This window comes from Dromaius novaehollandiae, chromosome 3, assembly GCF_036370855.1.
Source record: "Dromaius novaehollandiae isolate bDroNov1 chromosome 3, bDroNov1.hap1, whole genome shotgun sequence".
NCBI classification, from domain to species: Eukaryota; Metazoa; Chordata; class Aves; order Casuariiformes; family Dromaiidae; genus Dromaius; species Dromaius novaehollandiae.
The window spans coordinates 128,382,023-128,409,634 of NC_088100.1; the positions used below are offsets into that span (position 1 = coordinate 128,382,023).

At 39.8% G+C, this 27,612-nt stretch overlaps 1 protein-coding gene across 5 annotated transcripts in view; it reads left to right on the plus strand.

Moving 5' to 3' along the window:
- The window catches only part of MAP4K3 (mitogen-activated protein kinase kinase kinase kinase 3), an 81,073-nt gene that overhangs the window by 1,410 nt on the left and 52,051 nt on the right, over positions 1–27,612 (plus strand). For all 5 annotated transcript variants that reach the window (XR_003260789.2, XR_010388673.1, XM_026110431.2 and 2 more), the window contains exons 2-12: positions 7,940–7,997; positions 10,102–10,192; positions 15,633–15,697; positions 17,555–17,610; positions 20,474–20,521; positions 22,614–22,656; positions 23,329–23,401; positions 25,754–25,885; positions 26,177–26,239; positions 26,323–26,404; positions 26,500–26,610. Coding sequence is in view for 3 of the 5 variants with exons in the window: in XM_026110431.2 (XP_025966216.1) it covers positions 7,940–7,997; positions 10,102–10,192; positions 15,633–15,697; positions 17,555–17,610; positions 20,474–20,521; positions 22,614–22,656; positions 23,329–23,401; positions 25,754–25,885; positions 26,177–26,239; positions 26,323–26,404; positions 26,500–26,610 (822 nt within the window). In the remaining 2 variants the exon portion in view is untranslated. The remainder of the gene's footprint in view (positions 1–7,939; positions 7,998–10,101; positions 10,193–15,632; positions 15,698–17,554; positions 17,611–20,473; positions 20,522–22,613; positions 22,657–23,328; positions 23,402–25,753; positions 25,886–26,176; positions 26,240–26,322; positions 26,405–26,499; positions 26,611–27,612) is intronic.

Consider the following 27,612-nt stretch of genomic DNA (forward strand, 5'->3'; position numbering starts at 1 on the left):
ACTCTTAGTGTGCTAACTCCCTGCTTTATTAATTACTTAATTGAAAAGGTTTTCTGTGTTTTTTTTTCCTCCTCCACCTTGCCAGCTTTGAGTATTTACATAAGACACTTTAATTATCCACATCTATTTACCTCATGCTCTGGTTTTTTTGTTTGTTTTTTTTCTGCAAGCTGTTACCTCGATGTGTCCAGCTTGTTTCTAGTGCAGTTTGAAACTGGCCTGTTGACTCTGGTGATACCATTTTGATCAGGTTTTTTTGAGTGTTCTTTAGGTGATGTTGTTGTATGCAAATTAAGAAGTAAACACAGATGACTTAGTTAATTTTGAGGATGTTAACACCAACCATGGAATGAACACCTCTACATGTATGAAACCTGTCATATTTCGTTGGATTTGTCAAGGTTTCTTTGAGGATCATCATGCTTGCTAACCGTTGCTGTAATCATCTGTTTTGCTGCTCTGTTAGTGGCCAATACTTGGTACTGCTGTTAACTTTTTTTTCTTTTAATTTGAGGCATAAAAGTCCTCTCCTTCCTCAGAATGGATTTGCTCATGTTCACTGGCTATGTGTGACAGCTGAGCTAGAAGGTGATATGTCAGCATATGGATACACTAGGCTGGTATAGTTATTTATCTTTCCTAGATTAGACAGAGTTGGGCACTTCCCAGCTTTCTGATTAGGTAATGTAGGGAAAATGAGACGTGCTTTTCTCCTGGATGAATTATTGCCTGCTTCATTTTGAGGCCAGGTCCTTTCCAAGGTACATTCAAAGAGGAGCACAACATAAGCCCAAAACCAATAATGAAAACTACTTTTAACATCCCAAAGAGCAAATAATGTCTTATGGGTCATTCACATGTGAGCTTACAAGGGCTTTATCTTAAGTTTGTTGGGGGTTCTTTTTTTGTTTTGGTTTGGTTTGGTTTTTTTTACAAAACCACTTTCATTTGCTCCATCTGGGCTTCTATAAATGAATTTGGTCTGTGGTTGATGAAATAAATGTACAAAGCTGAGGTTTGCCAAGTGACGATGGTGCTCATCAGTGGTGAAATCTCAGCAAATTTGATTCACAGATGCCTGGCTGTACTTTGGGAAACCTCAGACTATTCTGTATGAATTGTCTTAGAACTGTGTTTTTTTCCCCACTTAGCTAGGAGAGCCGTGTCGGCATGTATTTTTTGCTGCTAGTTGGTAGGGATTATTGCCTTAGTAAGATGACAATCTCATTATGTTGACGTTCTTGCTAAATGCTGACCTTTCCATAACCTGCTTTCCTGGCAAAGTTTTGAGGAGCTGACAGCAGAGTAGGCTGGCATCTACTTCTTGATCCTTTTAGGTTGGACTTTCAGCCTGAGTTGTGACAGTGCATGGACCTACTGTTTTATGAGTAACATCTATGGTTTTTAAAAAAGTAGATGGACTCAACTTTGAAGGTCTTAGAATTTAAAGTAAAAGCCTGGGATGTGGGCTGAACTAAGGAGACTGTAAAGGGAATGAGGATATTGGTCAGACTGATAAGATCCTACTATTATGAGTTCTGCTGTTTGGCTGGTACCTGGAAACATGCTAATGCACCACAAAGTAGGGATTTTTGGCTTAAACCAGTATTTTATAGTCATCTGCCCTCCCACAGACCAGCTTTCAAAGAGGACTTGGAGAAGGTGATAATGAATTTGTTGTAAGGAAGGTAATGGGTGATTTTGTTTCTTGGACATGCAATTTGTTCTGTGTCACCTATGCATAGTCCACAATTAAGTGTCTCTTCTAACTAGCACCAGTGCAAGCTTGTTGTGGGATATGAAACTTGACCTGGATTCCTTAGTTTTTATGTATCATGGGAACATAAATACCAGACATAGTATTATTTTCAGTGATGGCTTGAAAGAGATACGAAAGATACTTTTTTCTTTTTTTTTTCCCCTCCCTCACTGCAGCTGTGTTGCCATGATAGATAAAAACACTAACATTACAAAGTCCTCATTACAGATTTAAGTAAAACACAGGACTTGGAGATGATCTATTCCCTTGTCCAGAGATGTCCCCTCTCAAGGTTGCTAAAAGGAGTTAACGATGAAATCAAATTACTATTTTTACAAGTTACTACTACAGATTACTGCAGTTGATGCTTCTATAATGAAGCACAGAAAGGCAATCTCCTAATAGTGATTTGGGGAGTTGAGCTGTTATTCAGTTTTGCATATCATGTTTTCGTTTGTATGGCTTTTTTTGTCTTCTGTGTCTTAATAAAATTTACTGCTCAAGTTTATCTTCAGTATGAAGTCTAGTTTAGAATTTTTGATTGCAGTTACATGTCAGGACAACTCTTGAATTTCACCTTCTGTTTTTATCAGATCTTCTCATCCAAAATGACACCTGCTAGCGAGGGTCGAAAACTAGCTCTGCTGTCATACAAGTTATTTCTGCCTTCTGTGTTTCTGTGTTTTGCTGCTAGGAAGAATTGCTTTGTGTAGGATGGTGAGCAAAGTGTGAAAGAGGAATTATGTTCTGTTGTGGAAAAGAGACCTTATTTTGTCCTGCTGAGTTTCAAGAAAAATATTTCTGGAGTTAAACAAAGTGGTTGCTTTATTCTCTTTGCTCGGTATCAATTTCATCTCTCATGCAGAAAGACTTCTGTGCCTCCTGATATGAACTTGCCATTCTAACCGTCGCTGTTTCCAAGGCCTTTGTAATTCGTGCCATCCTTTTTGGGTTTGGGTTACAAGTACTGCGCACAGTTTTCTTGGGGAGACCATACTAATCATTTACCTAACAGCGCTGCAGCTTTCCTATTTGCCATCCCGGCCTGTACATCATAATACCTTCGGGTTTGCTGGTAACTGCACATAGATTTGAAGCATATTCCGAGGCGATTGTAGATCCATTTCCTTTTTTATACAATTAATTTACATCACAGCATGTCTTAAAAAATAAGCATTGTTTTGGGTTGATGAACACTGAACTCCAGTTGGCATTTTACAGGTCTAGTGTGGTTGGATCTTTCCAAAGATCTTAACCTTCTTTTACTTTCCACTTTACTGAAATTAAAGTAGTTGTGATAATTAGTGAGATCATTGTTCCTCTGCAAGGGAATCGACAATATCACGTCTGTTGTCTTTCAGTTCTTCCGTTACAGTTTCAGCCAGTTAACAGATGAAGACACAGAACATTGTAGGGTGCTCTTTGCTTGTGTCTCCCTTACAAAAGAGAGAAAAATAGGTAGTTTTTTAGTTTTCTAGTAATTTGGTATAGGAGTTGTTTTTCGTGAGGGAAGTCATGTACTTACCAGCTCAGCCACTTCCCTCTGAAACCCTTTCAGAGCCTTTGGGTATCTCTGAGGAGCACCTCATGACTCTTACTCCTTTTTATTATCAACTTGGTTTCAGACCCTTGTCTGTGGTTTCTGGTATTGCTCCGATGTATTTCCAGAAGAGAGTATTATCCAGACCAGGTTAACTTGAAGAACCCTCTGTTCATAGAAGAACCTTCTGATAACTCATTTTCCTTCCTTGCTATCCCATGAAGTAGTAACTTGCTCTATAATTGCTTGGCTAAATTCTGTTCACCGATTCTCACTTAAAGTAGTCAGAAACAGATGCAGCCTGTTGTTGCTGTCTTAGACGTTGCTTTTTGGCCTAGTTTTTGTTGCAGCGTTAGGGATGTTGTATTGCCAACTTCCATTTGAAGGACAAATATAATCTTGGCAAAAGATTTACCTCCATGGACCTTGAATTTTATGTCTATACTAGTTCAACTGCATAAGCCTCTCCTTTTTAAGTTTAATGTTGTGGCGTAGGTGCAGTGCTAACTAATAACCTTTCTCCTCCTTTTCTCCTTCCTCTCCTTTTCTTTTCAGACACACGTCACACATTTTTGCTCTGTTGGTGTTTTCTGAATAGATCCTCGCTGGGCATTGCCGTGTTGCATTGCTTTATCATCCGCGGTTTCAGAGCAGTAAGGTCTTTCCAATTGTTAAAGAATTTTTATGTAATGCAGTAACAATAAAGACTAGACTCTTCTAGGTTTTATCTCTGACGAGTGCCTGTTTTTATTTAGTGTTTTGATCTGACATCCTACTGTTGTCACAGAGACACTATTTCCATTATGTCCCGTTTAATTAGGCAGTGCTTCTCCAGCTTGACTAAAAGGTGGTTGGTTCCTTCCCCTGCAAAGATATGGTGGTCTAGACCTCCAGAGGACAGTCCCTCTTTTAGCCAACGGTAGCATGAATGTCTTTTTAGAGTTTTCCAGAGCAGATACTGTATAACTGCTATGCACAAATACTATATACATTTGATGCTGTAATTGCATCTTGATGCAGACATCGTATGCAAATAGCAATAGCCTCACTCGTGGAAAACCTGTGTAATGCATTCGCATTGACATAATTCACTTGTTAAATGGGCGGGTGAATTGTACGACAGTTTTGATTTCTAGATAGACGACGTGCGGGTCACACCACAGTCATGATGGCAAAGCAGGGGTAATATTTGTGAAATCTGCATTTGCAGGAATTCGTTGCAGGCTCCTGCTCATAGAAACAGGGGTGAGAGTAAAACTGCTTGACTTCTGCTCTTACCCGATCATCGAAAGGGCTAGGAATTACAGGACTTCAGGTGCAAGTGGAAGCCAAGGATGAATATGTATTTTCTTACAGAGTGTGAGCCTCTCCAAAATTTCTGGTTGTGTTTTCCAACCCCCAAATATATCTATCTATCTATATATTTTAAATTGTTCTTCAGCCATCTACCCCTTATTTATCCTCTAGTCTCAAAAATGTCAAGTAATCGGCAAATCTACCCCAATTAGACTGAATGAAAGCATATGGCAGTATCCTTGCCCTACTCATAGGCTAGGTATACAAGTACCCTCAAAGTAAGAGTCAAAGCCAGCTGCCATTTTCAGCGTGCGTTGAGACAGCTTGAAGTGCCCAGTGCTTCTGATCTGTCATTCATACGAGCTCAGGTAAGGGATAATTTCGCAGCTAGTGATTTTAAGGGTATTTGATGAGACCTAATGATAACTGTCAGGAATACCTAATCTTCAGCCTTTGCAAGGAGCCCTCATGTCACTACAGTCAGGACAGTGTCTCTTCTATACCAGATTAACAAAGGCAATTCATTTTCTTACTTGTGACAACACCTTCCATGCTGATAGCTCAAATGGAATATGATACAAACTGCTAATTTATTCAGACGGTCTACTTCAATCATGTTTTCTTAAGTAACAGTTCATGCCCGTAAGAAGTGGCAGCTTACCCTTCCTGAAGGCATTGGCAACCTGAGTTAAATCAAATTTTGTCCCTCCTTTCTGCTTTTTGTGAACCCAGGAGGATTTTGGTCCAAAGCACAGGCGACTGGCCAAAGAGTCATGTTACTGCTGGTAGTGGGGAAAGGAATAAATGCTTAAGTTGAAAATGAAAAGGCACAGCATTTGTTTTTCTCTGCCCATGTTTTGAACGGTTCTTTAACATCCTGTTCTCAAAAGAAATTCCTTTACGGTGGAAGGGGGTCAAATGTGGACAGTGTAGGTTTGGCAAGGCTGCCTGCCACTCAAAATCTAGTCCTTCGACTGGGATTTTGCATGTCCTACTATAGATATGTCTATAGATATGTCTGCCTACTATGGATGGTGTTCTGGCATCACCACTGTGTAGGACTTTGTGACAAGTATCCTGATGTATTTTAAGCAGATTTGTCCTGAAATTCGCATCGGCTGCCTACCCACCTTCTATCTTGCTTTAGTGGTCATGAGTGTAGCAACCTGTGGAGCCACAGCCAGGAAAAGAAATTCCTGAGAGCCGAACACATACTGTAAAAAAATGTTACCAAACATCTTGTTCCTGTTGTATGAGCAACATCCCTGAAGCCTCTGAAATTGGTTGGTTTCCAGTTTTAGTCTTGCACATCCCAGCTGAATGCGGCAGGCATAGCTTCAGGATCGCATCACTTGTATCCACTACAATTGTGTCTCCTTGATTATTTATTTTGCTAGTACATACTGCCCCAAAGCAGGTCTATTAGTGGTGACAGGACTCTCTGGCAGTCGTCTTGTCCAAGCTTGAGTAATCTGTAATGTTAATCTTGGCAGTTTAAAAAAAAAAATACTCACCTTTGATTCATGATCATCTTGCCTCTGTGCTTGTTTCTCCCTGCGAGAAGAATGTGTTGGGGAAAGAAACGAAATCGGGAGTAAACATCTCTAGCTCATATTTAGATGATGATTCGTTCTTTCTTGTGCTACCCTCATTCTCTGGTGCAGATAAAAGGGACTCGTATTCTTGCTGTTCCTTGCGTCTTCAGCATCTTTGTTCCACCCTAAGGTGACAACTGGAGACACGGTGGCGTAACCAAATAGTGACTTACAGGGAAGGTTACCAGAGAAACCTTTTTTTAAAAAAAAAAAAACTTTTTTTCCCACAATCTTAAGTTTGCTTTAGTCTCTGACTTTTTAGGATTCCCACTGGTCTTAGTTTACACACAGATGTAAGAATAGATCCTGTCTTGCAAATGTGTGTACTCCTAGCACTGCAGAAGAGCATTGCCCTACCAAGGAGCAGTGAGAGGCTGGGTGTCAGCTATGCTAGGACCTACCCACAGCTCTAAGCACAGGAATGTGCACTGCGTTTCTCTCTGGAAGTCCCTCCCTCCCAGTTGGTACTCAGCTCTAAAAAGAGAAACTATTATGGTCATATTTTATGATGTTTCTTAATGGCTTTTTAAAAACTTAACTTCCGTGTCCACTTGGCAGAACATATGCTTCAGCGTGACAGAGCCCCAGGTAGGTGCAGTTAAGCTGTTGAGTAGTCACTGCTGAAGCCGGCCACAGGGCTGCTGAGATCAGGTTGCCGCGTACGTGAGGGTTGGTTTTAATGCTTTTTTTAAAGGCTGTTTTAATGCTTTCCTCTCACTCCTTCGTTTGACTTGTTTACTTAGCACCCTTAAAGAAGGGGAGGATGTCCTTGCTGACTGACAGGAAGGATCAAGGGACAGGTAGTGGTAGAAGAGCAGAAAGTGTTGTGTTGCTCTCTTGGTTGGAGAGAGCATTAGAAGGCATCTCCCGCCTTAGGAGCCATCACATACTCTGCAGGAGAGAGCACCTGGTGCTCCATGGGCCCTGCTCTTCTGCTTTGGGGTTTATTATAATTGCTTTGCAAGCAGTATCTCAGTGCTCGGCTGGTTGCAGATTTTAATCTGGAGTTATAGCATAGTCAAGGACATGCATAATTCAGGGCTGTTGTGTGCCAGCACAGTGTTGCTTGAGCGTACTTAAAGGTTAGAGTTTGAGATCTTGGTACAAATTTGCTGTTCGATATTTTTGTGAGATGGTTTGCTTTGTCATTAGAAAATAAATCCGGTACAAGTTGTTGAAAGAATGTTTCCTAAGAAAGTGTCTTTTTTCAGAAATGTCCATGCTTGAATTTTTCGATTGAGTCACATGACCAGGGCTAAGGATTAATTGGTAGTTAAAGTCTTTGAAAAGAGGGCATGAGAAAGCAGGCAAAAAGGCCTTGTGCTGAGTGTTGGAGAAGAGCATGTTAGCCACTGAATTCTTGCTGTTGGGTTTACTGTCATTAAGCAAAGACATGGATTGCTTTAAACAAGTGTTTTGGATATAACAAAACTCAGTAACAATGCTTATCTAAGGAAAATATATGTTGCAAGGCCAATAAGAAATAAATGTATAGTGTATTTAGAAGAAAAATCTAACTTTACATGAAATAAATGTACAAGATGTTTTAATATATTGGCTCGTACTGAGACTGGTTTTGCTTTTTTAAAGAAGAAAAAAAAAAGCCGTTGTTTTGGGCCCTTGTGCATCTCGGTTGCTCTTTCATTCTGCGTGGTCAAAGAATCTCAAGTTGAAATTGCAGAGTCAATTGCTGTGTTCTGCTCTCTAAATGCAGTTTTGTTTCTTGTGTTCTTTTTTTTCTCTTTGTAGGCCCGCAATGTTAACACGGGTGAGCTAGCAGCAATTAAAGTCATAAAACTAGAACCAGGTAAGTGCTTCTCATGTGAAATAATGAGTTACTGAAACTAAATATTTTTGTGCTTAAAATATACTTTTACAAAATCAGTTGAGTTCACTTATTTAAAGAAGGGGTGATTATTGTTGCCTTCTCTTTAGTGTAGGGCAAAATACTCATATTGGTCTTAAAAGTGACAAGCAAGATGCGAGAAGGAAAAATCGCAACTGGAGGACAGTTAAAGGAAAGCTGACTTCAAATTTCAGTTCGAATTGGGTTTTTCAGTCATGAGTGCTGCCTTTCCAACCCATGTAATGCAAAAAGCTGTGCAGAACAAAAGAAATGAGGAAGACGGCAAGAAAGAAACGAAGTTGGCTGGAGAAAGCATAGAAGAAGTCTCAAGAAGGACAGGTGAAATGATGGGTGAACAAGGGTATCCAGGAATTGAGTACACTTCTGAAATTTTGCAAAGTGCATCTCCCTTGCGTTTCAGTTACCAGCGTGCAAGTGCCATTTGATTAATACGATCAGACTTGTGGAACATAAATACTGTAATTTGGGAAGTAACATGTCCAAATGTTTTGTTTAACTCGCCAGTGTTGGTGTTCCTTTTGGAGATTAACGTCGAGGGGGGGAAACGCTTTAGATATTACCTGGTTTTATCCTCAAGGCCTGTGCAGCCAGAGAAGGGAAGAAGCTACTACTTTCTTCCATTTTCTCTTGTTTCTGGATGTGATTAGAAATGTGTGTGAAATGAATGTAAATTTGTTTTTTTCAAAACAGAGCAGCATTTTACTCTTTAGTTCCCAAAGCAAATGTTCATGATGCATCTTTTATTCAAACTGAAAGTTGAGGTCTCAGAGTCTCTCGGCCAGTTCTTCTGCTTTAACTTTTTATGGAGGTTCCCGTCATGGAAACGTTCGGCGGTGCGTAACATAAGGCCGGGTTATCAATCCAGATACAAGGAGCAGCGGTGCTGCCCCTCGCTCTGGAAGGAGGGTTCGCATGTGTAAAGGTCTAGCCAGGGAGCAGCAGGAATAGTACACTGCACGCCATTGCCAACAGACCATGAATAGAAGACAGTTGACTGTGACATTACCTTGCAGTCTGAAGTTTGCTTTCAGTAAATAAAATACACGTGAACATCAGATATGTGGCTAAAAAGTAACATCTTGATGACCTAAGGGTTTGGTAATGTGTTGGTAAAAACTTAAAACAAACGTTGTCTTAAATAGTAATTTGGCCAGTTCTGTTGGAGTCTATTTTGTGTTACATTTGGAATTTAGTAATGGCTATATAATTGACAAACATAAGCTTGCTGTCTGTACTGAGATTTTGGACAATAGCTTTGGCTTCTGGCTTAAAAGCTCTCAAGTTATGCTGAAGCGTGCTATAACACTACGCTAAAAGGAGCATTTTGACACAGCTCATCATGAGAGGATGAGTTTGAAATTTCCTGTTTTTTTCAGTTTCTTTAAAGAGTCTCTTAAAAGTTATTCATGACACTCATTTTTTTCAAGACCTTCATGCTTATTTTATGTTATTAATGTATGCATCTGGTAAGAACTTTTGATAGATAGGTGCAACCTAAGCATGAAATGGTTTTGGCATTTCCCTAGGCCTTACTATGGCAGTGTTTTATCTGGACAAAAGTTATGCACAATCTGTAAAACTTTGTGCTCACTGAGTATACTGAAAAGTTGCAGTAGTGAGCTATTGAATGGTTTTTTTGTTCAGGAAGGTGATATAATGTAGGTTGGACACGTGGCCAAAAATAGCCAGGCTTGTCATGCTTTTGAAGAACCTAGGTTAAGGACAGGGTATGTGCAGATGGACACAGTGGGGTCTCGGGGAAAACACAAAGTTTGAAAAGAGCTATGGCCAATGTCATAAGAGAGATCGCACAGCAGATGTGAAGTCCATCTGGCCTGGAATGAGACCTCTTCAGAGTTCAATTTCTTGTTGCTAAAACCTTGCTGATGAATATTGATTTATAGCCACTTTATATGAATGTGAAGCTGGCAAGTCATTACTCTTAATTATTCAAAAAGTTTATTTTTAAAACATATGCTGAAAGTCTAGTTCAGAGGCGGGTATGGACCAGGCTGATGAAAATATTTATTCTTCTGCTTTTCAGGAGAAGATTTTGCTGTTGTGCAGCAGGAAATCATTATGATGAAAGACTGTAAACATCCAAACATTGTTGCTTATTTTGGCAGCTATCTCAGGTACAGTTTGTTTCTTTTGCTCATATACAGATGCCTCTATCTCCTTGAAAAGGACAGGTCCATAAGGAGACTTAGGCAAAACATAATTTACCAAATCGGTATTATCCACTTGTATATTTTTCATTTACCTTAAATCTGTTCTGTTTACTGAAGTGTCCCTCTGTAAATAAGTATGTTTCTTTTGATAAAATCATTCTGTGATGAAGTAGTCACATTCCCTTAGAAATGAGTTGTCATTGAAAAGCTTTGAATTTAATATATAAATGGAAGAGTTAAGCAGAAGTGTGAAAAGTGTAAAGAAATAATAGGCATCTGTAATCTCTTTTAAATGTGTTTCAGTGAAAAGTCTCTTAAAGTTGTAAGACTTTGGGAAGTATATATTTTGTACCACATACAGTTCTCCGAAATATTCTGACTTTACTGGTGTTGGCATGTGAAAGTGCCTGTGAGAACTTAAATTTGAATTTTATGGGGGATTAAGGAGGAAAAGTTTGAGTTTGGGGTTTTTTTCTTGTTTTTTTCCTCTCCTTGCTTAGGAGTAGTAGTGCTACATTAAAAATTAAAGACAAATCCGTATTGAAGCGCGCACAAGTGGAAACTATGCAGCCTTTAAAAATCCCACTGGTGATTGTGCTTTGGATTTGCCTTGAAATCTAAGAAAGATTGATATTTTTGGCTCTTTAATCTTTGCTTTTCCCTCTTGAGCTGCATAGTTCTTTAGAATATCTAATAATGTACGTTTTGGTTGCTTAGTCTCTTTTGTTCTTTTTTTGTGGTTCCTTTTATGGGGTGTTATGCTTGCTTGTTACAATTGCAGTAAGCTCCATACAGTTGCAGTAAGTTTCATACAAAGTCTCTGTATTTAGAAAATTGATAGCAAATTCTTAATTACATTTGATATTATAATTCCTTTTAATGCAGCCTGATACATGTTTTATGCTAGCTGTATCAATTGCTTGATAGTACAAATTGCACCTTTTTTTAATGATGGATGTTGTAAACCTAATACTGTCATAATTTTAGTCATATCATGCAGGCTTTTGAAAACCTGTGAGACATTTTAATGCAGTTGCTGATTCATTTCAGATATTTACGTATACTCTACCTGCTTGGGGACAGTATAAGTGGGACATGATAGACCCTGTCCCTAATGGAAAGATGCCAAGTTCAGTCATACATACCTTTAGTAGACTGCAGCAGCCCAAGTTGAAATTTTCCATGATGGGTATCTGCCGTAGCCTAAAGCTTTTCAGCAATATAGGTCAGGTGTTTCAGAGACTGAAAGAAGAAACATGGAAGAAGCATGAAAGATCTCACTAACTTTTTTGTTGAAAGGCTTTTGTGCACCATCTTTGAAGCAGGAATTTAATTTTTGACAGGAGGTGGCTTTCGTATTCGGAATATGTCTTTTCCTTTTGAAAATCCTTTCAAATCTGGCCAAGTCACCTCCCGAAATACTGCATTTTTTTTTTAACTTTCATTTCATTTAACTTTAACATCTGTTAGAATTAGTTTTGCTTACAGCCAGCAGCGCCTGCTTTGATGCGTGTTTGCAGCACTGCAGAGCAGCTGAACATGCGCTCCCCAGCTTGCTCAGCTGAAGTTTAGTGGCTCCTCTTTTGCTCGGGAGGGAATCGGGGCAAGATGCTGAAATGGAGAGCATGGAGCACTTTCCTGTGCTCTCAGGCACCCCGACACTGACTAGCTGCGTAGTTGGAGCAAATGGAAATTGGCCACATTGCGAGTGTACCAGAGCTTGGAGTCAGCGGTGGGGGAGAGAGAAAGCCCTGGCAAGGAGCGTGGAGGAGGAGGAGGGGAGGTCTCGTGCTGAAGGCAGAGCAGTGGTGTCCCCAGGAGTTGGACGTTCTCCCTGCTTCTGGTGTTCAGTGTCCTGAGTGGCCCCAGACACTCATCAAAAGCGTGTTTTCTCACCAGCAGGGATTCATTGCATCTCTCTCAGTTCAAATGCCTTGTTAGCTTTTTGCCTGCTGAACGCAACTATTGCATGCTTACAGGTTTGATTCAAGCCAATAGGATCTGTGTTTTGAATTATCTCAGTTTTATAGTCATTTCAAAAGGATCTACTGGAAAACCTGGTCATATTAGTACTTCGCAGGCATAGTTTAGTATGGAGCATGAAGGAAGTTTCCAAGGGGATGTTAATTTTCAGAATAAGATTGAAGAGGAAAGCAAACCGTGGCGTAGCTCGTCAGATGAACACCATCTGTGCTCGACCCTGAGCGAAGCAGGGAGTTGTGCGGCCAAGAGTATGCAGTCGTGGCCTGCGTGTACCATCGTGTATACGCACGCACAAAGAGGGCAGTGTGATTATCACGTGAATAAGCCAGGCTGTTCTGGTGTTCCCAAGCTTGAAGGGTGCTTGTCTTGGCAGCCTTAATGCTTCTTTTTCAGCATAGAGTTGATGTGCAAGCTGCATTATGCACAATTTGTGCGGCTGGGCGTACGGATAGAGCATACGTACACGTAGGGGCTTGCTACTTCAAACTCTCCCTGGGAGTGTCTGCACTTCAGTTTTCAATATTTAGGTCAATTTTGAGGTTAACCTAAACCATGAATTACTTGTGTTCTCTTCAGTACTGGCTTTTTCTTGCACATGAGCAATCAAGTCTTACTACTGATAAATACCTCAAAATCTCATGAAAGTTTTTTGGGGGGTGGGGGTTTTTTTTTTGGTCTGAATTTTTATGGTTTATTTGGTCACTTGCAGCTTGTCAGGTGGTAGGGTTCACAATTTTTACCTTTCGACAGCCCTGGCAAGGAAGCTGTGTTATCATTTTTCCTGATGCATGACAGTCTTGCATGCTCGGCAAGCCTGGAAGTCATTGTTGCAAGCTTTTTGTGAAGGTCCATTTCCAAAGAAGAAGTGCTTGAGGAGTACAAGAAGGGAGGGCTGGAGCTCTGCTGTGCTGTTGAAGTTATCCTGAGTTGTTTTTCTAATGCCTGAACTTCTGACCAGAACGTGACTGTCCCGGTTTTGTTTGGGTTTGGAGGAAAGATTATTTGTTTTGTAGAAGTATTGACAGAAGTAACCAGTTGTCTTGCCGGCTGTTTTTTCTCATCAGTCATTGTGGGACTGGATTGTTGAGGATAACTAGTAAAAAGTTGTTTCTGATAATTTTTAAGATGTTGTGTGAAAACAGACTGCAAACACGTTATCATTACATTCTACTTTAATGAAAGTTTTGAGATTGAAATGGTGCTTCTCCTCATGACACTGTACTTGGCCCGCAATGCTTTTTCTTTAAAAACTCGTTTTCCTCCAGTCTCAAGGTATTGAGATATACCTTTGTGGACCCGGAATTTAATTTTGGCACATTTGCTAAGGCACCTGCTCTCTTTTGTTCTTGCTTGGTGCTCTCCCTGCTCTTTGGCAGTTGCTATACCGCTCTCTTTTGTCTGGACAACTGAATAGCTGCATTTAAGAGACTTCTCATTGCCTGACCTTTTGTTTTGCCAATGTCTTTCAATACTAGGAACAGTAAGAAAAATATCATCATCCTACACTTGGCACTGCTCTGCATGTTGTTCCCCCTGCTCTTCTTCTGTTTACGTATGGATTTTCCCGCGAGTCCAATTTGTGCCTTGCCGTTAAGGGAGGTGTGGGGTTGCAGACGCTAAGTGGTACTGTGGATGCTGTCTCCGTTTTGTTTGCCGTGCTTGCCATATGCTCCGCAAAGGCAGGCGACGGGGTGCCTTGTTACTGTCGTGACATGGATCTTCGCCTGCCTCGAAGCACTTAGGATTCAAGCGGCAGATTAATAGAAGGCAAAATAGTGAGTTAGACATGCACTCTCCTGTTTTCTGATCCTCTTAGGTTTCCCTTTTCTGTACGGCTTGGCCACAGGGGGATGTTAGCACGCAGAGAGCGAGGGTGTGAATGTCCTGTGCCCATTTCCGTGGCGTGCCCTCCCGAGTGGGCACTCTTGTTGCAAGGTAGCTTACTCGACGCTGTCCTGAGGCTGCTGGGATCGCGCTAGCTTTTGCCCATTTCCATGCTGCTTTTGCTGTTGGCATCAAATCGGTATGCAGCCACGTGAGAGAGAGCGGCTTTTGTGAGCCCAGTGCCCCCCAAAGTGTCCCCGTCTGAGTCCTGTGCTGTTGTAGGGGATGAACAAGGGACTTGCAAGCATCTGTCTCCAGTGCCCCTTTCTCACTCACGCTCCCCTGCTGCCATTGCTAGTTCTGATGTCTTTCTTAGCTTTACTTTTTTACCCCTAGAAAAGGTATGGAGTAGCAGCCAGTGGCTTCTGTCGCCTGAAATCTCTGAAATGCCTCAACAGTATCTTTCCCACCACTAGAGGAAGCAACCAGGGCTTTGCTTTGAGGAGGGATATAGAGAGGGAGGACATCCAAGGAAGACAGCTCTGCCTTGGAACAGCAGCTATTTTAACTGTTACCTGCTGGTGAGAAATATTAGCAAGTGCCAGCCCAGGGGATCAGCTCAGCGCTTACACCGTTGCCTTGTGAAACGCTCCCAGGGACCTTGGCATTTCCCAGAGCAGTTTCTCGGCTATTGTAACAAAACCTGAACGCAGGCAACCCAAAACCAGGGTTTGTGGACAAGTTGTAGAGTAGGCATCAGTCTTTCCTTTGGTTGTCCCGTGGATGCAGTTGCTCTTTCTCCTGTTCATTTTGACTGCCAGGAGTGACCAGGCACATCCCAGATTTCCTGCTCTCCAGAATGCCTCTCTGCGGCCACGCTTGGTACATGTGTTCTACCCGTGAAAATTACTGAGTGAAAATAAAAGAAGAAAACCATAACTGTGCCTGTTGTACTGTACTGTTCCTTTGAGGCCTTCAGCCTGTTTATCTATTCTTAAACTGGAGATCACCTTTTCCTGAGAGCGCAATGAGTCAGGCTGAATCAGTTCCCTCGGAGCGAGGGATCAAAAGAGCTTCCATCTTCCCCCACTACCAAAAATATCCGTGGATGTTTTTGAGGGAAAAGACGTAATCTCAGCAGGCGTTTGTCCGCAACATGGGCTGCGCTGTGCCTTTGGCTAGAGCATCAGAGCTTCGCTCCATTTGTTGTGGAAGGAAGGAATTGAATTGAGAGATATCGCTAGGGCTTTTTGTGTTTAACCTCCTCAGCTCTGAAGGAAGTGGAGGAGAAGTAAAAATGCAGAAGAAGTAAGAACCCAATATCTGTATTCTCTCCAAAATGTAGTGTGCGCACATTTCACTAATACTGTTCATATTAATCCTATAAACTAGAATATCTTTCTGGATATTTCATCAGTTATTATTTTGACAGTGCATTATCACATAATGATTAAATCATATTCATTGTTATGATTTGTATTTTTCATAATACAGAGCTTGTTTTATTGTGCCGCATGATGTTTGAGTCCTCTGACCTATCTTTCATAGGTGCTGTTTTCAAGCGTGGCAGCTAATGAATGGTTTATTCCTTTTATAGACGAGACAAGCTATGGATTTGCATGGAGTTTTGTGGAGGTGGCTCTCTACAGGACATTTATCATGGTATGTCAAAACCATACTTCCGTAGAAAGCTAAGTAAAGCTTGCTTTCAGAAAAGGAGATGATTGCAGTCTTTTGGAATGGAAGAGGATGAATCTTAAACTTGGAACACACAATAATCCATTGAAGGTCAACTTTAACATCCTTACATATTTACATAACTTTTTTTCAAAACAAAATTGTCTGTAGTTTGAGGGGGGGTTAAGAATGAAAGTTATTTCCTTCCTTCAGCACCTCACCTACTGACCACTACTTTTTTTAAAAAAGTGTAAAAATTAAACAATATTGTATTGTAAAAATAAAGAACTTGTGCAGTTTTGCTTCATAGCCATTTTGTTTCTGAGCTTTCAACCTTTGTCTTAATATAATCTATACCACTGCCTACAGGTACCTAGATAAATGGATTGAGTAGCATGGATGCTCTTGTGCTCTGTAAGCAGTGACTTTATGTATATTTGTATTGGAGTAGTGCCAAGAGGACCTTTTTTATGTCAGATGCAAGGCATGCGAAAAGCAAAGGTGACCTATGTATTTGCTTTAGGCTTAGGTGCAACAAGTGGTCAAAAAACAAGGAGTGTGTAAATCTATCACATAAAGCGAGGATCGGTCAATTGCTTGCCGATTTTCAAAAGGCGAAATTGGTTTTAAGGGGTTATAATGTCCTGGCAATAAGTTGTGCTTAGAAAAAAGAAAAAGCCATAAACAAGTCGTAGTTCTGAGGTGATATTTTTCAGAGAGGAAATTGGTCCAAACTCTAAACTGTGAAGATTTTCTGCATTTGTATCTTCACATCCTTATCTTGTGTATAAACAGCTTGCATAAACATTTTTATGTTTATCTCTGATGCCATGAAAACGAGGCAGTGCTTTACAAATTCAGCCTGTTCTAATGGCTTAGTCATTTGAGCACAGCCTTGTCAATCCCTCACATCTCTGCCAATGTTGATAAGAGCGTCGTCTCTCTTGGGTTTTACGTGGAACACCTGGAGAGTAGGAAGTGAGCTCATGTCACACAAATGCCCGAACAAATGTCGCCCGGGAATGGCTTCCTCTTGCAAGTGACTTTTGGCTTCTCTGCTACTAGCTAGAGTGAAAGGCTGTTTTCTGGTCTTAATTTCCGAAGTGCCTTATTCCAGCTGGACCATAGGCCTTGACAATTAAGTCTTAAGTAAAGTAACATTTAAGTTTGTCAGAATTAAATTGCTCAAAATAAACATATATGCCTAGAAATATATACTGTGGGTGCTAATGTATTTAGTTTTATGTGGAGCTTTTGTTTCAGAAAAGGACAGATGACTCTAGATCCGTTTTAAAGATAGGTATTGCATGATACTCATTTCTTGTATGGTTATAGTTTTGAAGAAGCTGAGCAGTTAGGTGCTTAATTCTTGCTTAATTTTTAACTCCCTACTCCTTCAGCTTCCTTTGAGAAACCCCAGCCAACATTTGTTTCCCTTGTTTTCTCTCCAAAACCTGAGAAGCTTGCAGTGAGGACAGCATTTCCTGTTCTTAAAATCTTTTAATTTCAGGATTAAAGTCCTGTGACTGAGAGCAGGTCATAGGCCAGCCTTTGTTTGTGTTTCGGTGCTTGGTTTATGCTTTTCTTTGCAATTAAATCCTCCTCCTTTAAGAGGCATGAGTAAAATGGGAACCTGGAGGGAGAGGCAGACTCTCCCTTACCTTGGGAAGCTCCTAGGCTGCTTGGAAGGAGAGTTTGGAAAGATGCATGGTGCTTTCCTCCAGCTGGATCTGATGTCGGATCCTCTCAGTGAGAATGGGAAGTAACTGAGGCACAGGCTTGGAAGGGAAAGTATCTTACCGAATTTTGAGAAAGAAATAACTTTTCCCCCTTCCATTTCAGTGACCGGACCACTTTCAGAACAGCAGATTGCCTATGTTAGCAGAGAAACACTACAGGTAGTATATTCAAAGGTTCTTGTGTTATAATTTGTGTACAGTTGTGTTTTAATGTAAAAGTGTTAGAAGTTAAAAAAAAAAAAAAAAAGCTAAACATGTCTGTGTGATGCCGTGGAAGTGCAGTGTCTAGATGACTTACCATTTTCCTCTGACTTTTTAGGAGGCCCTTTATTATAGCCTAGAACTGGTTTGTATAATCTGTGTAACCTCAAATTATCCCAGTTCATTTAGACGAAAGCTGCCATCCTCTTTCTGTTGTTTTTTTTCCTCTCCTCTTTTAAAAAAAAAAAAAAAAAGAGAGAGAGAGAAAGAGGGGGGAGCAGCATATTTATTTTTCTATGTTTGTAATAGAAGTTAGTTACTGCACGTTTGAAGGAAAAATTAAAGATTTGATTTTGCATATCTGATCGTTGGTCTGTGCCAGTAAGAAAAAAAAAAATTGCCTGTGTACTTGAGATGTTCAGATTAAAGCAATTAGCCTCTCCATCATGGGTATGCCAGGTTTTAACCTTTAATTTGGGAAGGAAAGATAAGCCCCCTAGTAAGACTTCGTCAGACCCAGCTTTTTTGGAAGGGTATCTTGCTTCCATGCAAGAGCGTAGTTCTTGGCTTTTGCTGAATGTGAATCTATGGACTGCCAGCAGCGGAGAGCTGCTGCCTTTTACAAACTCTCTCTCAAGATACCTCTGTCTAACCTCTGTCTGTTGTCTCTGAGCCAACTCTGCTGTGTGCCCTTTACGATTTGCCTACAGTGTGCCAGAGGTTGCCGACTTCTGACTCACAGGACACAGCTGGTTGGGGTTTTTTTTTCCCCTCTCCTGTCCTTACAGTGAAGTCTCTTGCTTGACTTATGTAGCACATGGGAGTGGTGTTCTTCTGGTTTTCGAACCTTTAATCCCTTTTTCCAAACTCTGAGAAGTTTCAGTATATAAAATGGAATTTGTGAAATAACTCTTTATTGTTTGGGGGGAATTCTTGGTCGATTTGATTAAATTGCTTATGAGAAGGATGTTTGCTACTTAGTATGTATTTTCTAAGTGTTATGCTGGTACCCATTTTCGTATATTCTAAAGTTATCTGTAACTGTGTGCTTACCGCGTGCTGACCAAGCACTGTGTGCTTACTGCACCCTGAGTTTCTGATATCTCGTTATAGTTTATAATCCAGCAGTCATTTTTCTTGGTCAAAGATCTGAGAATATAGTCCATCTGTCAGTCCATACGTTACTTGTCCAGTGTTCATTTTACCTCTGTTTCCATGAGTCCAGAATTTCACTTGAATGCCTGAAGTTACCTTTTGATGTTCATATTTAGAAGCCTGTTGTATAGTTTGATTTCAAAAAATGCTCACTATCAGTTCTGGTTGGAATCGGTGAGACTGATTTTGAAAAGGTAGGTCCTTTAAATGTGGACTTTGAAGTACTTGCCCCCAGGCATTCAGCTCTGAAAATGGTGTCCTCAAATTCTTTCAGGACAGTAATAAAACTGGGCAAGGAGTTGGACTTTTAGCTCCAGGGACATCCAGAGATTTAAGTATGGGTATAAATGGGACTTTGCCAGCTAACGCCATTTGTTGCAGTGGTCAGTTAGATGCTCTGATTAGTTACACTTCTGTACCAAAAGCAAATCAAAATGAGTTGTGTTCTGGGACTGCCTGCAAACCTGCTATGAGGATCTCAAAAATCATAGGTCCAGCTGAATATCTTTTGTCATTCCCCTGAAGAACCTAGGTTAAAACATCAGCGAGCAGGGCTGGGGTGTTTTTTTTGGTTTGGGTTTGTTTGTTTTTTTTTTTTTTTTTTACTTTTGTAGTTCATTTAAGAAGTTGGATTTCATAACTGATTAGGCCTTCTGCTACATCACATTCAGGTTTTCATGAGCTGACAAAGAAAAGATACCCCTAGAATATATCATCAGTAGTATTGTCATCTATCTGTACAATACTATTTACTTGAAAACTTGAAGTACTGAGTCATATAAGTAAGCGTTCTCTCCCCCCCCCCCCCTTTTTTTTCCCTGTCAGTCTGTTTTGGACTGTCCATAAACATGCTGATAATTGATAACAATCCTAATTTCTTTTTGGAATCGGTTCTGTGATGTCTTACACAAGCTGGCAAAAAAGTCCGTTGTAACATTAACATCTCCAGTGAAACCTAGTCATTATGGAGGAGGTTCATGACCTCAGTGACACGGATATTTACCTGCAGTTTGCCTTGTGGAAGAATATTTTAGAGATAAGCCTGGAATGCCAGAGGTGACATGCTCCGTGATTTGCCATGCAAGGATTCAGTTTCCTTGTATTCATCCAAAGGCTTTTAAATATCTAACTTGGGTTGAGGCACTGAGTCCCCAAATCCTTTGGTGCCGTCATCAAGACCCAGAAAGTCAATCTAATGCTTCCTGCAGAAATTCATGAGTTGCAGTTGAACTCCTGTGCTAGCCCCAAGGCACTATCTGCTAGGATGCTTCTAGCGTTAATTGAAACCTGTAATGATATAGGAGAACATCTCCGCACTGGGTATCTGGGGATCAGCTTGTTGAATAGCTCAGTGATAGGCAACTTAGAAGTAATTAACGTGATCTAAAAGGGTGACACTTAGCATGTCTGGAGGAAAAACATTCTCAAGGTGAATTTTCCTACAACAGGTGACTATTCTTTCCTTCTATCCATGTTTAGATTTTATGCTGCTAGGAATACCAGGTTTGCAAATGTGATTAACTTACACTGAAAAATAAGAGTGTACTTCAAGCATGGAGTCATTCAGCTGACTGGATTGGGTCCCAGATCTGCCTGTTAATTTAATAAGAGATGTCTATAAAATGAAAAATACTGGACTAAATTTTTACCTAAATATTTCCTGCAGGGACTATATTATCTTCACAGTAAAGGAAAAATGCACAGAGACATTAAGGTAAGTCAAAGCTGAAGAAAATTTTTGTGTTTTTAAAATCAGATATACCAACTGTTATGGTTCTTTATTGTTGGAGGCATTTTGGAGATATTCTTAAATAGCTTGGTTTCTTCTGCTTATTCAAATAAAACTAATTTTTCTGCCCAAGGGAAGGAAAAGTTTTCTTTAAAATGCATTCATGGTAATAGTTTGTCCTTTTAATAGGAGCCAAAGAGAGTACTTACTTAGACTAGTGCTGTGAAATTTAGACATCAGCTGGTGCTCAGAGCAGTGTGTGTTCAGCTTGCCGGAAGCGTGTGTCCTCTGCAGAAGAAAAAGCTTTGGCCTCTGCAAGAAGCTTGACATACCCGTCTCTCTGAACCTGCTAGTAAACAGAGCTGTTGCTCTGGCTTCTTGCTTTTTCTTTGGTGAGCAGTTTGCAAGGCAGTGGCTCTATTTTATGTGACTCTTGGAGACTGGAGACTGCTTCTTCTGTCCCCTCCATCCCACGCTACAACTAGAGAGGCTACTGCAAATCAGATTCTTATCACTGACTTGTTTAAAACTTAATCTCAACAAGGCTGTACCAAAGCTGGCTTGCTCAGACTGTTACACTCTCTGTTGTAGCTTCCTTTTGGTGCCTCCCATTCACTTTTTGTCCCTGGAGAGTTTTATTACCTACTCTTCACTTTTCCAAACTCTTCCTTGCTCAGACTCCAGCTTAAACCTGGCAGGCTTCCTCCTGGAAATCTGACAGTAATTTATGACGTTCCTTTGTGTTGTGCTTTTTTGAGCAAGATGCAATGCGTACGGTAGTTTCAACCACAGCTGCCTTAACACAGCCTAGTTTTGAGGTCTTCCAAGTAGTTCTCCTCGGCTGCAGAAAGATATTTGGCTTCCGAGCACCCGTGAAAATCACTTCTGAATGAGAGATTGATTTAGACATGAAACTTGGATATTTTTCTCATAAATGCTGAATGATGCTTAAAAGGATGCAGCGCATAGGTATCTGTTTCTGAACAGCACTGTGCTCATTAACATGCCTAGAATGCTTAGAGTTTAAAAAATGTTGTTCTCACGAGCATGGAAAAATAGTATCATCACCTGCAGATCTCCTCACTGTTGAATTATGCCGGCTTCCTTCAGTAGCAATGTTTTACGTGTTTAGAGTATTTATCCTGTTAGTCTTGAAGGGCAAACAAGGTTGAGAACATGTTAACTGGGCTGTCGTAGTATTTACCAAGCTCTGTTTATAAGGCTCATTAACTATACTTGTGCAATGCTGGCCAGAGTCGGCTGCATTGCTCAAGTATTACTGCAGGCCCGACGTGGCTTTCCCTGTGAAAACCCATAATCTGGAAAAGCCCAAGTCCTTTGGAAACCGTTCTTTGCCTCCTTTCTGTCTGGTTTATGGGCGGTGCTGGCATTCATAGCTCTGCTTTTAGCTTTGTGTTTAGACAACTTCTGCTTTTGCACCCGTCTACCTGTAGCTGGTTTCCTTCCTCAGATCAGGTTAGTTTTTATTATTAAACTGAAATAAATGATAACACTAGTCACAAAAAAAAAAGAACTTTTAATAACAGAATCTCTATTGCATAAGGACGGAAATAATTTTGCTAAACGCTTGAATATCAAGGCATGTCCTTAAGGCTATAATTATCATGGCTCTCAAACAAGACAAAACCAGTTCCTACAGATGGAAAAGAAAATTAAACTACTTCCACTTTGACCTTTTATGGTTCCTGATTCCTTTCAATCAGTGTAAATAGAAAGAAGAGAGTAAGAATTCATCAACATAGGCAACTCATCATATTCTGCTGTTTGAGAGGGTTTTGTGTACAATGGGAACTCTGTAGTACCATAGGCTAAAGAGGACTAAACTTAAACTTCCTGAGAAACCCTGTATATCCCAGTTCCGTTATATAATAGAATGGCAAGTTGCTTATTTCCCAAATATTTCCTTTATAAGGCTACAGCCTTCTTGAATGCACAATCCTTGGTTTGTCTTTGGCCCCTGCGTTATCATAGATCACCCATAAAGATTTATTTTTTTTAAATGGCATATCTGAAAAATCTGCATGTTTTAACTGAAGGTGGTTTTTTTGTTTTTAAGGGAGCAAACATTCTTTTAACGGATAATGGCCATGTAAAATTAGGTGAGTTAGTAAAACTCTGTTGAATTTGTATGTACTCTAAACATAATGCAGAAGACTTTCTGGTTTTAATCTAATGTAACGGCTTTTGTAAGGAATTAATGAACATCAGTGGGGAACACGTCAGACTTGCTTTTCTCTTGCTGGAAATATCTAACTGTCCACCATCAAATTAGTACTTTGGGAGCAATTGGAGTACAGGGAAAAAAATAATAAGACGAGACTGAATGGTGTTGTGAAGGCGAGCTAAAAATCAAATCAGAGAGTCTTATTAATTTTAATAAAAAGCACCATCTAGAGTCCCTAGGTACAAAATGTAGTTTAAAATCCTCCCTGAAGGAATCTCTTAGAGAATGTTAAATGATGTATTTTTTCATATTAAGAGAACACGTTAGGATTTCTGTGCTAGCCATTTTCTTTCTTGTGTTGACATGTTTGTGTGCAGCCTGCATATTTGGCAGGTAATCAAGCGGAGCTAACCCACAATCTGAGAGTCACCAATTTTCCATTATTTGCTTTTACTGTTTATTCTTTGTTAAACATTTCCAGTATATTAAAAAAAAAAAAAACAACCTTACACTAGAGAAACCAAACTGTCATGTTCATAAGCAATGAATTAAACTGAACTAATGAAGTAATGATTCAGTGTATCAACTGTCTTTTTTTTATTAATAGCTGATTTTGGAGTATCTGCACAGATAACAGCTACAATTGCCAAAAGGAAATCATTCATTGGCACTCCATATTGGTAATTGCTTTATTTGGTTGTTAATATTAAGTAAACTATACAGCACTGTTGAAAATTTGTGTTACATGACTTTCTGGGTAGATGAATCACTGAAAGCTGTCAGACTTTCTAGCTATCATATTTGAATTATTTGTGCTAAACCTGAACTAACTGAGCATCAGACAAGATGCTGTAACACTCTGAAAAACTGAAATGGTGTGCTGCTGTTACTATTGACTAATGTATCTCAGTTCAGTCCATTTCCAGTTATCTGTAATTTTGCATGTCTTCAGCTCCAACCTTAAAAATTTTTCTTTCCTGATCATCCATTTTGGTGCCTAATGTTCCCCCACTCCAGCTCTGTCTCTTTTGCAACTCTTCAGTTCATACCGAGGTTGCACTTTTGTCTCCACAAATGCTTTTGCCACATCTGAAATGTCTCCTTTAAGCCATTTTCTTTTTCTGTTTTCTTTTTTTCTTTTTTTGCCTTACTTGTTTAGGCTGGTTGAACTAAAACTTACCTTTCTGTTCTGTGTTGCATCTTAATCTTTCCCTCAGTAAACTAGTTTGCATAATTTATACTTCTTATTTTTCAGCTTTTCGTTTTTTCTCTGCTCTCTCTCTAGGGGAGTTGGTTGTTCCCTTTTACCTTAAAGTAAATAACATGCTCTTCAGTGTAAAATAGCATTTTTCTACTGTGTGGGTTTTTTTTTCCTTGCAAAGTATTCAGGGCTTTCTGTATGAAAGCCTAGCATATACGAGAAAAAGCATATGTAAAGGAAAAATGATCCAAATACTCAGGCTTGAAAGAGAGACAAGCGCAGCATTTTTAGCATTCTTGTGTAGCGTAAGTCATGCCAAGGCATGGATTCACTTCCCTTTCGGAGCAGCACAAGCACCCTCAGTTGCGATTGCGTAAGTGGTCCGAGGCTGGTTCCCAACCAAGGCGTCTGGGTGACTGCGGTCCCGACCTCTGTCACCGTATGACTGCCAAATTGTTCCCGGCTCCTCGAATGACGTGCCATACCCTTAAACAGTAACTCCAAAAGCATTACACTGGTTAAACGATGACGGAAAGCACCACTTTTCCTCTGCAAGGCTTCTTGGAGATTTGGGAGAAGCAAGGAAGCAAAACTGTGGAGGGGAAAACTTGAGTGAGAAGCAGAAGCAGCATGAAGGTTTTAGTGATTATTAGAGGTGTCTGAGCAGGCAAGGGTATGGTGGTTGGATGGCAGAGAAACAAAGGGGAAAACTGTGCGGTGTCTTTACTTCCAGTAATCCATCTATTTACCTTTCTGCTTCTATTTAATTTTAAAATTATCCCTTGCTCCCCCTCTATCTCAGTAACTCCTTGTTCCTCCTTTAGCAGCTTCCTTTTTTGATTTAAAGTCCCTGTCTGTCTGTCCGTCTCTCTTGCTCTCTCTTTTAAGAACTCTTTAATTTTGCTATCTTTTTAGAAGTTAGGGAGATTCCTTTACAAAGTCTAATATATACAAAAATCAGTTGAGCCATCTCTGGTAGCATCAGGCAGTAACTGAGGACTCATGCTCTAGGTTAACATGCACAGGTGAAACTCTGGAGGAAATTTTTGTAAGTAGGTATTCCTGTTTTTGCAGGTCAATTACATATGTAAAATTTTTCCCCCTGAGGATCTGAAACTACTTTGTAAACTTAAATGAGGTCTTTCTACATTACAGTGAGATAGATGTTACAGACAAGGAGTCCTCTATTTAGAGCTGACAAGAAGTCCTCAGGTCTCATGCTTTCTGGAGACCAGAAAGCTGTTGCTTATTACATTCCCCTTTTTGAACGCCTCTCCTTAGTCAGTTGATAGCTTTCTGGGATGATGTGCATAATTTTATTTTGCTTTTACTCTAGTTGAATAATTATATCTTAAACTGTCACAGTTCCTTTTGCTATTGCAGAAAAAGTCCAAGACTGATTGGTTTCATCCACTTCCTGCAAACAGCTGTTTTCAAAACTGCCCATTTAGTCACTGGAAGATGGTTGATGAAAACTTCATATTCCCTCCAGTGAAGGAGGGATTCTGTTTTGGGAATTATTTTCCTATCATTACTCTCAATTAAATGAAGGAATACCACAATGTTAATTAACTGGAAAGAAAGGGACAGAGTGAAGGGAAAAAAAAACTTACATTTTCGGAATTGTTGTGAAATTTAGAAGCTTAAAATTAAGACGTGTGCGCTATATACCTTTACGTACATATGCGTATATATCTCTCATGTAAATGTATATACTATAAGCTTATAAATAGAGAGCTGTAGAGGAATGCCCAGTAAACTGCTGCATACACTTCTCTCCACAAATCAAACATTCTTTTGTATTTAAAAGAAAAGTGTCTTGCCCTTTTAGGATGGCGCCAGAAGTTGCTGCAGTGGAAAGAAAAGGTGGATATAACCAACTGTGTGATCTGTGGGCAGTTGGAATAACTGCTATAGAACTTGCCGAACTTCAGCCTCCGATGTTTGACTTGCATCCCATGAGGTTAGTAAATGGTTAGAGCTTGTTTCAGCAACAGATTTTCATAAATAATCTGTTTGGAGTAGCTGGCTATGTGTGCTTGCAGTGTTTGGGTCTGCTGCAAGGGTATTGAGTTTTAAGTGTTCTGAATGTATGTGACAGAAATTGTAACTCTTTCTGGTGCGTAAATGTGTAACCTTTCCTGGTAGTGTCTCTTAAACTGATGGACTTCTTACTGCCAACAAAAAAAGTGAATTTAATAATCTGTCTTGTATTTGTATAGCAATGCAAACCACAGAAATACTGTTTTTTCAGGGCACTCTTTCTAATGACGAAAAGCAATTTCCAGCCTCCTAAGCTAAAGGACAAAATGAAATGGTAAGCAGTTCTCTGCTTCAGTTGATAATGATCATGTATTTCACTGGACAAGGAATTCTAATGTTTACCATTTCATTTTGCAGGTCCAATAGTTTCCATCATTTTGTGAAAATGGCACTTACAAAAAATCCTAAAAAAAGACCTACAGCTGAAAAATTACTCCAGGTATAAATTTGTGTATGCCTCTTTTAAATGTTATGAAGTTAAAATAAGCTTAAAGTGACTGAAAATTTTCATGTGGTTTTTCTTCTGTCTTTCAGCATCCTTTTGTTACCCAGCCATTAAATCGAAGTCTCGCTATTGAACTTCTGGATAAAATGAACAATCCTGATCATTCCACTTACCATGATTTTGATGATGATGATCCTGAGGTAGGAATACATTTTAATCATAAAATCAGATTAGAATTTCATTTGCCAACAAAACAAAATGATTAAATACATAAATACTATTTATTGAGCCACAGAACCTTTTGTGATCTCAGGATACTCTCGAGGGTTACTTTTATTTCTGGTTGTGCTGCTCCATCACAAGTACAGACACTTACCAATGTTGTTATAGTTGGGGGAGAGAAGCTCAAAGAGCAAGAAATTTTAGTATTTTTGAAGTTTCATTTATCGTCATCCTTGCAAGAATTTGTGTTGCAAAAGTGAATGTGGACTACTTCCCCCTCGTCCCGAGTTCTGCCATGCCTCCTGCCTTCTGTTTCTTCATGGAATGATGTTTCCATTCATCTGCAAGGAAAGTGTTCATAAAAATCATTTCACACTTGCATAAAGCTTAGTCTTTGGCTTGTAGTCTGCTGTCTGCTCAACCTTGACATGAGAAGAAGAGAAAGAAGGATCCCCTAGATGTGTTTTTGTCAAATGTTTTGCTGTGTGTTTCTTGCAGCTATTTTTTTCTGTCTCAAAAGTGAAATCAAGTCTCCTAGATTATTCTGATTCTGTCAAAGGTAAAGTTGCTGCTTTTCTGCTCAAACAGCTGGGAAAAAAATAGCATGCTTATGTAAGAATGATAAACTTGGCAGGACCGAAGTGTTTCACAAATAAGAGAAGAAAAATACTTTCTTACTGCATCCCATCTTCACACTTAACTTTATATTAGTGAAGACTTTCCAAATGTTTATGGTTCCTATAAATTCTATTGATTCATGAATTGCATACTTAAGTATTTTACTTTTCTTTATGGAAAAGTTAGTCTCAAAATGCATTCAAATGAAAATAGTCTCACAAGGAGCAACTACTTTAAGGTATTCATTTTCAGATTTTACAAATGAAATGAACTTCCACCTTCTAGAACAGCAAAGACAAGTTGACATGCACCAAGCCTGTTTCTGTCTTCCTTAGAAGCTGAAATAAATATGGAAAAAAGCA